The sequence below is a fragment of the Nycticebus coucang genome, chromosome 1 (assembly GCF_027406575.1).
Source record: "Nycticebus coucang isolate mNycCou1 chromosome 1, mNycCou1.pri, whole genome shotgun sequence".
NCBI classification, from domain to species: Eukaryota; Metazoa; Chordata; class Mammalia; order Primates; family Lorisidae; genus Nycticebus; species Nycticebus coucang.
The window spans coordinates 67201393-67216010 of record NC_069780.1 but is presented as its reverse complement, the minus strand read 5'-3'; the positions used below and the strand labels follow the sequence as shown (position 1 = coordinate 67216010).

General features: G+C 41.6%; 1 protein-coding gene across 3 annotated transcripts in view; it reads left to right on the top strand.

Annotated features, from left to right (window-relative positions):
• The first annotated feature begins 2634 nt into the window (after positions 1–2634).
• Positions 2635–14618, top strand: part of RNF150 (ring finger protein 150) — a 321586-nt gene continuing 309602 nt past the window's right edge. For all 3 annotated transcript variants that reach the window (XM_053582107.1, XM_053582116.1, XM_053582099.1), the window contains exon 1: positions 2635–3749. In XM_053582107.1, the coding sequence (XP_053438082.1) occupies positions 3269–3749 (481 nt within the window). In that variant the 5' untranslated portion in view covers positions 2635–3268. The remainder of the gene's footprint in view (positions 3750–14618) is intronic.

Genomic DNA, 14618 nt, shown 5'->3' with positions numbered 1-14618 from the left:
TCGCCACCAATAAAATAAGTTAACTGATCCATAGACTTCATTACATGTTTTCCAACTGTTAACTTTTCCTTTCTTGTCCAGAAGCCCATCTGGGATATGTGTTGTATTTCGTTGCCATGTCTCTTCAGTCTCTTCAATTTGGATTGGTTCACTCTTCTGTCGTTTTTTGTTCCTCACTAACCTTAAGAGTTTTAAAGAGCATAGGCCTTTCATTTTGCAAGGTACTTTTCACCCTGGGTCCATACAGTGTTTTCCTATGTCTGGAACCAGGCTGCACATTGTTGGCAGGCATGTGACAGAAAGGATGATGTGATCTTCTCAGGGCACCTCACCCAGAGGCACACGGTGTGACTTGTTCTATAGCTGCTTATGTTTACCATGATCAACTGGTGTCTCCCAGGATTTCCTTCAATTAATTCAACAATTACCCCTTGTAATTAGTAAATATTTTTCAGATGATACTTCGAGAGTAGGCTAGCATTCATCTGCAAACACCCACCCACCAACCTTAGTGTTCACTGAGGATTCCTGCCTAAACCAACCAACAGTCTTGTCAAGTGGTGACTTTCTGCTTCCGTTCATCCTTACTAATAGACATTTCTACCCTAAAGAAGAGCTTTACCTTTTTCCCCCATTTATACTATCTTTTTAATATTAGCGTTGAATCATGTTTATTCAATAGTTTGTAATCAGTTACTATCATCAGTTATTTTGATGTTTCAAATTGTCCAAGATTGGCCAACAGAAGCCCTTTCCAGTTAGCTCTTAGGTGCTTTCATCTTCCCATAATGCTTTGAGCACTCCCCTCTGAGAGGTTACAGGCTCACTTTGTACATTTCCAGACTCATATACACATGGGGAGGGCTATGGTGTATGTGTGAGCACACACACACATATGCACATATCTATATAGTTTTTAAAAGGAGCCTTTATACTTGTTAATCCAATCTAATGCCTCAGGGTTGTTTACAGCTTTCTTTCATATTTGTAAACTTCTCCAAAAGTAAGTAACATGGCTTCCACTTCACTCGGTATTTTACTTATTTGCCCAATGGCCCTGTAATTAAGCAATCTCCCAGTCATGATGCTGCCTCCTTGACCCTGTCATGTCTTCAACTCCTAACTTTTCTAAAGGAAATAAAGGGTAAGGGATAGTCATACATTCTCAATAATATAGATTCTCAAAGTATTGTAGATGTAACAAATTACTAAGAGATAGAGAGGTTTGGGAAACCACTGTGGCTTGCTAAAGGCATTTGTTCACACCTAGCTGGGAGTTTCTAGCAATAAACTCCTCACTCGGATCTCTGGTGGTTCAGGAACCAGCAGCCAGGTAGTCTCCATTATTGTCTCCTTGGCATTAGACACTATAAAAAGCACTGTCCCAATGGCCTAGAAGCCTATTTCCTAAAATGAATAAGGCAAAAACACATAAAAATCCAGAACATCAAATACCATAGAGACAAATTATTCTAGTTCTTCTTGTGCCTGCTTTTAATCCGGATATAGCTGGGACTCTCTGCTCTCCCCTAACAGTTTGCACTGCTGCTGGAAAAAGAAAAATTGTACTGCTGACATTCATTCATAGAATGTTGCAAACATAAAAAAGTCCCAGGAAAAAGGTGGACTTTTGTGATTTTTAAATCATGAATTGGGTCCTGGGTTCTCTGAGTGTCAGATACAAAGTGAGTGACTGAAAATCATCACACAAATATTTTTAGAGACTTTATGTGGCAAGTGTCTCAAGCCAAGGGAACCATTGATGAGAAGGGATAACAACCACTCAAATATTTAACTGGTAAGAAACCGTGTGGTGTCACAGTTGTAAGAAGACTATAAGCCCTAGGGGGACTGTACTCTCTGCTGCCTGGGTGTAATCTCTATGCACAACTGGAGAGCACACTGTAAACAGTAACCCAAACAAACCTCCCTTGTCTGTTGACACGGTGAGTCCTCTGTTCCAGTCATGACAACCAGAATAAACACAGTAGAGAACTATCTAGCCCAATTTCTTTTCTTTTAGAGTTAGAAAACACCCATCCTATAAGAAAACAAATCTCTCCTGTTTTCTTCCAGACATGAGGCAATAAGCAGATTCTTATACCCATCCTAATAGAGGAACAGCCTTAGCACCACCTGGGACGTTAGAAATACACATTCCGGAGGGCCTTGCTCTAGATCTACTGAATCAGAAAGTCTTCAGCAGGGCATTAGTCTGAGTTTTAAAACTAAAAGTCTGGTAGCCACTGCCCTAGATATCCCAGAAGTGGTGTTCCAAGGACCCCAATACTAACCAGATCTACATTTTGGCTCTAGGACGGGTTATTAGGGAACTCACTGCAGTTCTTCCAGCAGACGGGAGAGTCGTTTACGAAAGGCACTTATGTTTCGCTATATTTAAGGCTCAGAAAGTTATTTCTGAACTCCTAGGTCAAAGGGCTCCCTCTTTTGCCCCCGACCTGGAGCAAGTCACAGATTGATGTTGAATTTGCACCCCGGCAGGGGTCGCTGCTGCCCAGATACAGAGACCAAGTGTGAGCCTGGCAAGCAAAGCTTTGACATCACACTAAGCTCCTCCTTGCACGCACACATTACACACACACACACACACACACATATACAGACACACACACGGACCGCTTACTCCTCTCTGCCCGCTCTCTCCCACTCCCCCAAGCCTGCCCCTCCCCGGCAAGAGTGTGCCCGAGCGCAGCCAGCCGGCGAGACCTGGAGCGCAGCGCCCAGAGCCCGAGGGAACCGGCGCGCAGCAGTAGCGGCCGCCGCCGCTGCAGTTGGACCCGCTCGTCCCGGCGCTCCGCGGCTGCGGCCGGGACACCCGCGGCAGCACCCCAGACTCAGATCCACCGCGCCCGCCCCCCCACCGGAGTTGGAGGGCGCAGAGCAGCCACCCCTTAAGAGCCTGGGCCGCGTGCTACTCCTGTGAGAGAAGAAGCCCGGCAAAGGAGCAGGACACTCCGCAGCCGGACTCCCCCGCAAGCCCCGCGTGCCCCCTCCCCCGGCGCGCCCCGGGCGTCCAAGAAGCAAAATGCAACCGTCTCGCTTCGGCTGAGAGGGGAAGGGGCCGAGGCGATCCACTCTCCCGGAATCCGGTCCCCGCAGCTCCCGCGCGTCCCGGCCGCGGCCCCTTGGGCCCGGGAGTGAGCTCCAGGAGGAGCAGCGGCTGGCCCGGGGTTGGCCGGGCCTGGGGAGGAGAGACGGGGCGGAGGGAGGGCGCGGGGGGCGGGGAGGGGGGCCCCGGCGGATAAAGATGGCAATGTCTCTCATCCGAGCGTGCCGCAGTCTGGCTCTCTCAACATGGCTGCTTTCCTTTTGTTTCGTGCATCTGCTCTGCCTGGACTTCACAGTGGCCGAGAAGGAGGAATGGTACACCGCCTTCGTGAACATCACCTACGCCGAGTCCGCGCCGGACCCCGGGGCAGGGGGGACGGGCGGCGGCGCCGAGCTGCACACGGAGAAGACGGAGTGCGGGCGCTACGGGGAGCACTCGCCCAAGCAGGACGCTCGCGGGGAGGTGGTCATGGCCAGCTCGGTCCATGACCGCCTGGCCTGCGACCCCAACACCAAGTTCGCCGCCCCGACCCACAGCAAGAACTGGATAGCCCTCATCCCCAAGGGCAATTGCACGTACAGGGATAAGATCCGGAACGCGTTCTTGCAGAACGCCTCCGCTGTGGTCATCTTCAACGTGGGCTCCAACACCAATGAGACCATCACCATGTCCCACGCAGGTGAGTGGCCCCGCGCGGGCCGGAGGGAAGGGAGTCTGAGGGGACAGAAGTGCCTAGAAGGATCCAGATCCTGCCTCCCAGCTCCTTTCTGGGAAGTCCGTGCAATGTGGAAAACGCATCTCTTTTCCTTGGACCTATTAAGTTTTGCACCGCATCACTTTGGCTTACGAAGAGGAGTGGGTGCACTGTATTGCAGAGCGGGGAAGGATACAGCAGAGTTTGACATAGCGCCGCCCAGACAAGGGTCCGTGGCGGTGGCCTAACTTTTCTATCTAAGGAGGACCTGGAAGATGGGGTTTGGAGGGCAGGGCTCTGATACTGTTCTCGGGTTAGTGAGCGGCCCCGTACCTGTTTAGAACTATTCGATCTGATCATTCAGCTCTATACGTGGGTCAGAGTCTACTCCTGCGTCAGGTTAATACCCCAGGTGCAGGCGTTTGTGTATCAGGAGGTGGGTAGGGTTACCTGCTGGCAGCTCACCGCTGTGAACTTACTCCTTCAAGTCAGGTTTCAGCTCTTCTCCGGGGATTAAGAATTACCTCCTCTGGTTTAGGCACATCATAAATAATACTGTAAGTGCTGTGCTGTGCAGGCTGTCATCCAGAGAAACTGACAGGCGGGCATGACGGTAAATAGTAACAGTCTTCAGCAAGCCACGAAGCGCTTGGTGGCCATAAAGTTGTATGACTACTTTTCCAGTTTTGCATTATTTGCCTAATTGGGAGGTTACTTAAATATGCTGAAGGTTTCCTTTCTGAGAATGAGGTGATTTCAGTCTAGAAACAATAAGCTTTTCTTGATGTTGGCAGGCACCAGGACTGTGAATAGTATTTCTTGTCCCCCAACTCAGTAACACCTGTGCCTGACATAGACAACGTTTCCATGGTGGTAGAGACATTCACCCCACCCCCCAAAAGAAGAAGCCATGTCCAGGCTTGTCAGCATAAGCCCATAAGCTACTAGTTTTAGCAGACACTTGCCTCCTTGAGCTCAGGGCTGCTACTTGTGTTTGTTTACATGCCTAAGAAATGGGTTCTTCTCCCCCAGAGGAGTTCCTGGGCTGAGGTTGTGGCCTCCAGTGGGAGGAGAGAAGGGTTGAAAAATGACAGAAACATTTCCTGAATGGAGTCTCCTAATCAAAAATATTATTTGTTCAAAGGTATATTTTAATAAATAGTTACGCTGTTGAAATGCAACACCAAGCTTTGGCTACTTCTGCAGGGTGTTCTGTTTGGGGGCCGGTTTCCATGCTGAGAGCTCATGTCACCTATTAGTGAAATATTCAATTGCTTTGCCTCTAGTAATCCACACCAGCTGTTCAGTCAAGGAAATTTGTCAACGTTAACACAAACAGGTAGGGAGGGGAAATGTTCCAGACTTCTAAAACACGGGCCAGAAAAATGCAGTGTGCTAATTCCTGAAGAGGAGGAGAAGCTTAGAAAAGTTACAGTACAGCACTTTAGAAATATTTGGTATGTTTTCTTTAACTCAACGGTTTTCTAAGGGAAAAGATTGTACTCCGACCTTGAGTCAGGGGAGCATTACTTAAACTTTGATATTCGAAGATGTTTAGGACTATGGAAGAGCACTTGAGTCATGTAAAGTTATTGTTAAACATGTTACTTAATGTCTAAAAGCTCCATGAAGGGGCATGTGAAGGAGATTAAACTCCAAGAAGATTGTTAACTGATTTTGCAAGATTATCTCATTGTTTCTTTGTGCATATGTGTGAAATCTTAAAGTCAGCCACTTTGAATGCCAGGTAAGAGGCATCATTAGTTCCTGTCTAAAAAGATCCTCTAGACCTGCCAACACATTGGATCAATTAGTGGCTTTCATTTTGAAAGAAAGCAGTTTAAGTCGATTTTCCACACAAATGATGCTTGATTAGGACATAGAGGGAGTGAAAGATTTAGTAATACTGTAGTTTGAAAACCTCTTTCATGTTTACATGGATAGAGCTGGAACATATTCTTCTCAGTAAAGTGTCTCAAGAATGGAAGAAAAATATCCAATGTATTCACCCCTACTATGAAACTAACCTAGGACTTTCACATGAAAGCTATAACCAAGCTACAACCTAAGAACAGGGGGAAGGGGGAAAGCGTGGGGAGGGAGGGGGGGAGGGAGGGGCATTGAAAGGATCACACCTGTGGTGCATCTTACAAGGGTACATGTGAGCCTTGGCAAATGCGGAATGTAAATGTCTTGGCAAAGTAACTAAGAAAATACCAGGAGGGCTATGTCAACTAATGAGATGAAAATATGTCAAATATTCTATGAAACAAGTGTATGGTGCCCCATGATCATATTGATGTACACAGCTATGATTTAATAAAAAAAAAAAAGAAAATCAAAGGCTAAAAAAAAGTAAAGGAAATTCTCTACCATATAATTGTTCTTGGTTTCCAAAAATGTGTTAATGCTGTATCTATCTGCTAACAGCCAGGAAACTTCATATTATCTTTTGACATTTTGCCACAATGGGAGATTTAGAATTCACTTTTGTCAGAGACTGCATTGGTTTCTGCCAGAGTTATAAGAAGAAAATATGTGATGAACCCCTTCACTTTATGCTGAAATTTTTCTGCCTAGATCTGTGAACTTGGGTCTGGTTGTCAGTGCTTTATTCTTAGCTCCAGAACAGGAAGGCTTTACTTTTTCTAGTTAAATTTGAGCCAGATACCTAAATTCAATTTAGGAAACCATGTAATTTTAGATGCTAATCAAATGCCCTTATTTTCTGATCTGGGGTGATAATCCTTATATTTGAAAACTTTTTATTTCCATTTTCAAAAATTGAAAAAATGCAAAAGCTAACATTATATCACCTCTTCTTTAGATCCTTTATTTTTTGAACTGCTAGATTCCAGGTAAGGTGATCTGGATTTAGAGTTATGCAATCTATCATGTAGAATAAATGCATTTGGTTGATTCAACATCTTGAAATTTAATTAAATAGAAGTTTTCTTTTCTCCTTTTCATATGCACATTTTTATACTTTTTTCCTTCTGATTAAATAATTTTGAGTTTCTACCACTTCTGCAGTTATTTCTTGTTCAAAAAGCCATAGATTCTCCTGGGATAGAGGAATGCTTTTACTTTATAAGTTATTTGTTTTACCCCAGTGTAACAAATTTATTGAAATGTAATTCACACACTGTGAAGTTTACTCATTTAAAGCATGCGCTTCAGTGGCTTTTAATGTATTGGCCGAGTTGTGCAACCATTAGCACTAATTCCAAAAAGAAATCCTTGTACCTGTAAACAGTTATTTTCCATTATTCCTCAATCCCCATTCCTAGGCAAACACTGATCTTTTTTCTGTTCTATATACATTTGTCTCTTTTGTACATGTCAGATAAATGGAATCATATAATGTGTGCATTTTTGTTACTGGCCTTTTTCACATAGTATAATGTTTCCAAGTTCATTAAGGTGGTAGCATGCATCTGTACTCCTTTCCTTTTTACTACCAAATAATATTTCATTGTGCGGATATACCAAATAATTTTGTTTCTTCTTCAAATGATAGACCCTTAGGTTGTTGGTGCTTTTTGGTTGCTAATAGTGCTTCTATGAAAATTCATGTGCAAACTTTTGTGTGGACATTTCTCTTGGTTTTATAACCAGGAGTAGAATTTCTGATTCATCTGACAACTCTTTGGTTTAATATTTTGAGGAACTTCCAGAGTGTTTTCCAAAGCAATTGTGCCATTTCACATTTCTACCAGCATGGTATGAGTGTTCTAATTTCTTCACATCCTCAACATTTGTTATTATCTATCTTTTTATTTTTTGCCCATTCAAATGGATGTGAAATGGTATCTTCAATTTGGTTTTACTTTGCATTTCCCTGATGACTAATAGCTACTTTGTAATATCCTCTTTATTCTTTTTTCTGCTTTTCATTTTGTTCCCTTTCCCCTTATGCCAGGCATTATCTGTTCTTTTATGGACTTTCAACACATATGCTTTTGTCCGAGGGAAACAAAAAGGAGAGTGCTTAATAAAGAAAATCTGACTTTCCCTGTTTTCAAAAATAAAAAACAAAACAAAAGAAGTCCACAGACCACAGATTTGTATGTTCCCTGTAAAGGAATGCAAGGAACCATATCTTTAGTGCAAAAGCAACAAGAGGGAGTTCGTCCAACAGGTGAGCTCCCCAGAAGTGAACTTGTAGGTGCATGTAAAGACAGTGAGACCCCAATTATTTCCTTGGGGCTGGGCTGATGCTTGCCTGTGAACTTTCTTTCAGTGTACCCTTAGGAAAATGATGATATCAGAAACTTCTCAAGGCAGTTTAGGGGACCGGTTAATTCGGCATGTAACCTCTACCACTTGGATTTGTGTCCTGGCTCTGTTACTTTCTCACTGTGCGTCTTTGAGGAAGTTACTCAACTTTTCAGGACTTCAATTTCCTCGTTTGAGATATAGAGGATAATCATATCTACCTCAGCTGCCTGTTGTTTGAATTGAATGGATTAATACATATAAAGTGTATCATCATGCTCTGGGCTTGCTCAGGCCCTGGCATCCTTGGACAAAAAAAAATCCTTCATTTATTTACCCATTCATACTTTAAGAGGGCAGAGCAGTTATGCCAATTTATGTTTGTGACCTCAGTGATTTGAGACAGGGTGTTCCAGCTCCTTCTCTGATGATTGATGAACATTTTTAAGATTCTCCTGTTGCATTTGTATTTGCTCTTGGCTTAAATTGACATCTCATTATAGCAAGGGCGTATATGATAAACATGGTAAGTGGGGTATACAGGCTGTTTGTGACTTGAGTTGTGATGTTGAGGAAGTTTTTCTTTTTCCTTTTTAAAAGAGCATGTTTGTCTGTTGGTAGTACATAGTTAAGAGGAGGTTAAACATCTGTCTAGAAGAACTTTTGGGAGACCTGGTCCAGAATGGCAACTTGGAGATGGGGGAAGGGAGAAGGTAGTTGCAGTAACTATTTGGACAACAAACTCAGCCCTTGGAAAGAAGGAGCCCAGAAGGGAATATATCTATGTATTCTAGAGTTCTTCCAGGCAAAAATTTGCAGGTTTGAAAAGGGTTTTTCTTCTGTAGGAGTCTGCTAAGTGATTAATTCATGGGTCTGCGCCACCTTTATGGCCTTTACATAAATTGCTGAAGACTCCACCTCTGTCTTAAACTCTGTAAAGGAAAAAACAGCTATAATTTAATTAACTTTTTTAAAGGACTCATAATTTTGTAGAATATTTATGTGTAGTTTTGCTTTACATTTTCATTTAAGTGATGTGATTAATGTTTTTTAGCATATTGTAGCCCTCTTTGAGTAGTAATAACATTGAGCCAATTCCTCTGTACCAGGGATGTTCTAGGCACTTCTATATGTATTAATTTAAGTCTCACAGCATGAGACCCTGGCCATGAAACAGATACCCTATTGTTCTCATTTCTTAGGTGAGGAAGCTGAGCCAAACTGAGGCCACTCAGACCCGCAGGTGGGAAATGGTAGAGTTGGGCTTACAAACTCAGGCAGTCTGTCCACAGTCCTTACTTGTCACTGCTGCTGCATACTCCTTCTCAATTTGAAAGGTAATAAAGCCAGATGTGGACAATGATTACTCCATCATAGGTGCAGGAAGTCACCTGAGGCTGACCCCTATTTCAGAGATGCATTGCTGGCTTGGAAGAACACATTTCTGTAATGGGAGAAATGGGACCTTGTATTGGGGCTTCTCCCCCAGGCCTACCTCTGATTAATCATTTGGCTTTGGGTCAGTCACTTTTTGATTTCTTAGCCTCCATTTTATTATTTATAAAGTGTGAGGTTTGGATTAGTTGATCTCTAAGAGCCGTTTGAACCCTAAAACGTATTTCTTATATATTTACAAATCAGGATAGTTCTTTTAAAATTCAAATTTCTGGCTTCTCTTAATCATTAAACCCAGCGACAGGTGCCTGTGTTCCTGGGTGGCCAGAGGTAGCTGGAGCAGGGCAGTGGCTGGCTGTGCCAGTGTGCAGTGGGCTCTCTGGTTGGCCCACGTCCCCATCACCTTTTATGGTCTGGCTCTTACTTACTCCACTCATTTATGTTCCTTGCCTCAATCCCAAGGTCAATGTGTTTGGCATCCTTGCTTTCTGGAATCAAAATAGGGTCAGTGAGGAGCAGTTACCGAAAACAGACTTGGTTCAGCAAAGAAAAATACTTCATAAGGATAGAAGCATTTAGAAATGGGAGAACTTTGCTTGAAAGGTTAAGCTTTCTCTGGCATTCAGATCGAAAGTGAACAGGAACATTGTGGAATTGCTGATCCTAGGATTCACGCACAGTGTTCCAGTGGGTGACGTCTTAACAGCCTCCTCAAGCCTGCCAGTGCCCCATTCTCTATCATTTAGTTCCTGAAGAAACATATTTCTTAAGAGCCATGGTTTCCACTTCATTTTTCTTATAAGGTACATATGGAAAAGCTGTCGTTTAAGCTTGGCCTTGCTCTCCCACACTAAAACAATCTCACTTTGTCCACTTACTGTGCATATTTGTGTGTATTGGTTTATTTTGCACGAAGCTGTAACACTTCACTTGTCTGTCTACTCGCAGACAGATATTCCATACCCAGGAATTCCAGGCTCTGTTATTAAAAGCCATAATTCATCCTAAGTGTTAAATAACATTCTTGGCAGTGTAACTTTATATGGCCTGGGCATTTCAAGACATTGTATGAGTTGGTTATACATTTTAGGTCAAAGAAACACATATCTGGGAGATTTGGAAGGAATCCTAATTTCTGTCTTCTAATCTCTAGTAAGAATTCTGTATTCATTTCTCCTGGTGCTTCTCATCTTTAAAATCTTCTGGTTTCTCAAAAGAAAGTAATTGTATGACCACCTTTCAAGCAAAGCTCTCCCATTTCTAGATGCTTCTATCCTTATAAAATCTGGAAAGATCCAGAAAGAGCCTAGAGCTTTGAATGTATAGCTCATTTTAGTTTTCAGAAAGGGTTGATTGTGCTTCTGATGCAACGTGAATTTGTTTAGAAACCAGTCTCAACTTTTAAAAAGAAGGAGATTAATCATTATTGTTGCCTTTCTAGATATTAAACTTGGCATATAAAGAATTTAGTATTCTGATAGCCTCTGAAAGTCTTCAGTTTATCTCTAGAAGGGATTCTTCATCTTATATATACCCTGAGAGGCTCTTATTGCTGAGTGCCAGAAGTTATGCTGGCGTTCTGTGTCTATGATAATGTAAATTGAGAGTTGCTGAACTGGAATTAAAAGGAAATTCAAACCCTGTTCAGATTATCTGAGCTCTAGAGGTTCTTGTTGTTAAAATAACACCCAGAGAAACAAGGCAGCATTGTGCTGCATGACTGTTTTTCCACTAATGTGAAATTATTGAGGTTCTATTAAATGTAAGCCTTGTCTGTAGGTAATATGTGACCTTTACCCTTACTTTAAACGTTGAGGGATTCATCACTTGGCAGTTTGATTTATGGTAGGATAAATGCACTTTATATATTGAAGCCAAAAAATTAATGAATATGGACAGATCTGGTTCTTATTTTTTTCTGTAACGAAGAAAATTATATTTCATTTCTCTTTTCAAATTTGTGGTTATAAATTGATTTCTATGGGGGGTATTTTTTAATTTGCCTATTCCATAATATGTAGTGGCATTTAGACAAACTTTTTGTCTAGGAGTAAGCATTATTAGTCAGAAAGTTAAAGCTCATGTTTTGGCGTGTTAGGCATCTTCATATTCAATGTGCGAACATAATTTATAATAATAGACATTTTTTAAAAATTAGAAATAATTTTGTAATAAATGTGTAGCTCATTCTTTGCCTTACTAGGCAGAGATATATAATGAGTATATATATTAGGTAACAATGTTTTCAAGAACTGTTTTGTTTCTTAACTGATTCAGCCTGGTATCTCCGTTATAAATGGCCTTGTATGTCATAGTACACCAACATGCTATTACAAAGGTTAAGATTTTCTGGAGGTGTTGTCAGTGGACATGCACAAATACCTTTTCCCCTTTAACTTTTTCTTTTTTTTTGGTTCCCACTTTCCACAGAAGATACTTTTGACTATTTGGTAGCCACGAACTGACAAAACCTACGTCAGAAATGCCATTCCAAATAACTTAAGGAATAGAGGAAGAGAAAAGATGCTTTTCCCTTCATTGATCAAAAAGATGCTGGAATGCTCTTCGTCCCAGACACCCACAGGGCTGGCTGCCTCTCAGGTCTCTTCACTGATGTGTCCTCAGCAGGAAGGCACTGCCTAGACTTGCTCTTTGAGCAGTGGCCTACAGCCTCCTGCTTCTCTGCTTCTACACCTACACCCTCCTGCTTCCACCCCCTTTCTACCATTAGTGTGTTTATTGTCTGTCTCCTCTCACCAAAGTGTGAGTTCCAGGAGAATCGGGGCTTTGGGATTTTTTTGTACACAGTTCAGTTCCCCAAGTCTAGAGCAGTCCTGGCACAGGGAGCATGCTAAGACATGCTGCTAAATAACTTGGACACTGGGAAGATGGACTCTGTTAATAAGTTCATCTCTAATTTCATGAAAGAGTATAATTCTATGCCGTTAAGCATTTTTCTTAACTTTTGTCTCATAAATGAAGTTGGACAAATTCTAATTCGACCATTAGGAATGTTTATTCATCTTGTAGAATGTGACTCAGAGTGGGCTCCTGGTTTCTGTCCTTGGTCTAAGGGGAAAATGTTGATTCTGGTGACAAGCAGAAGGACATAAGTATCAAACAAGTTTGTAATCAAATTCAATTCTGTACATTTGTTCATTATCCTGCAACTTTAAAAAGACTTTTTTTTTTTTAATTGTTGGGGATTCATTGAGGGTACAGAAACCAGATTACACTGATTGCATTTGTTAGGTAAAGTCCCTCTTACAATCGTGTCTTGCCTCCAAAGGGTGTGTCACACACGAAGACCCTACCCCCCACCAGTTCCTCTTGCTGCTCTTCCTTACCCCCCCTTCCTCCTTCTTTCTCTCTCTGCTCTCCCCTTCTCCCATTCCCACTGTGTCATTAATTGTCCTCATATCAAAATTGAGTACATAGGATTCATGCTTCTCCATTCTTGTGATGCTTTACTAAGAATAATGTCTTCCACTCCCATCCAGGTTAATACGAAGGCTGTAAAGTCTCCTTTTTTTAATGGCTGAATAGTATTCCATGGTATACATATACCACAGCTTGTTAATCCATTCCTGGGTTGGTGGGTATTTAGGCTGTTTCTACATTTTGGCGATTGTAAATTGAGCTGCAATAAACAGTCTAGTACAAGTGTCCTTATGATAAAAGGATTTCTTTCCTTCGGGTAGATATATGTAACTCTTTGTAATGAAAGACATACACTGTATAGAAAAATTTGAAATATAGAACATTTAACAAGAGAGAGGAAGATAACAAAACTACTCACAACCCAACCACTCACTTATTCTAGTATTTTTTCATTTTAGTTACTTTTACCAAATCAGGAATGTAAGGTTGTATGTTTTTGTAGCTTTTAAAAATGTAATGGTACATTTTGAAATTTTGTTGATGCCTCCATGTTATTACTGTGATATTTCCACTTTTCTCTCACATAAACAGTGCTGCAGTAAACATTGTTATGTAGCAAAACATAGGTTTATAGCCATGATTACTTTCTTAGTTCAAGTTCCAGAATATGGGATTAGTTAGTCAGAGGCTATTTGTGTGTAGCTGTAGAGTAGTTTTTCTTTTCTTTTCAATAGTCTGTTTATTGAAGTCTTCAAATGTATGCTCTCTAGCTAATGTAGTGCTCCTTTGAAAGAGAAAAAACAAAACAAAATACCTGTTAGGTATTGGGGGTGCTGCTGCTGCTGCTGCAGGGGTCCTGTCACGGCTTTTTAGGGTCCCTTTGCTCTAAGCTAGACTAGTTCGACAGCTGAGTCAAGACACAAAGATAATCAGAAGAAAAGGATCTCCAGTGATGGAATCATTACAACTACTGAAACCCCTTCCTGTTCTCCTGTACACCTCTGTGTCTGGGGGATGCTGAATGCAGATTGAACCAGAAGTTAGGAAATCCTGGTTTCAGTTGTGGTTCTACCTCAAACTGGCTTTGCAGTGGGAAAGTCACTTCCTCACTCTGAATCTCATTTTCTTTCATTTGAAAATGGTGAGCAGTTGGCTTCTGGTGCGAAACTTGGTTTAGATCAGTGGTTCAGCACTGTGACTGCTTACTGGAACTACCTGTGGAGTTTAAAAATAGGGACTGCCCAGATCCTGTCTGCAGAGATTCTGATGTAATTGGTCTGGTTGTGGAGCGGGAGAGAGGGTTTGGAGTGGCAGGATGGGACTGCCCAAGACTTTCTAAAGTGCAGCCAGGATTGACAACCACTGTACTGGATGATTCTAAAGTCTCCTTCAAGTTCTTAGAAAACATCATTCTTTATTAATTATTTAAAGAAGTACTGTTTTCCTTTGAGAGTATCAAAATCATATCTGGAAAAAAATATACTTGACAATAGTAATTAAAATTAGGAATGTATGTAGGGTAAGTATGACTTCAATCATAATTTAGTAATTCACTAATTATAACTAGATTTTGGAGACCAGGAAGGTAAACAGATGGCAACCACAGCAAGTACAGGAAAGCACATAAGTTTCTGTAAAACAGAAAAAGTACAATGAGTCAGAAATGATTAGACATTTTAATTAAATTGGGTGAAATTTCATTTAGATGCGAAATATTCATTATCTTGATTGCAGTCTTCTAAGCTTAACAGATAGAGATACCATGTTATTTTTACCAAGTAAGAACTCCCTCATTTGACTCATTGTGTTTGTCATTATTCAGTTTGGGAGTCCACATAGGGTAATGATAAGAAAGAGGAT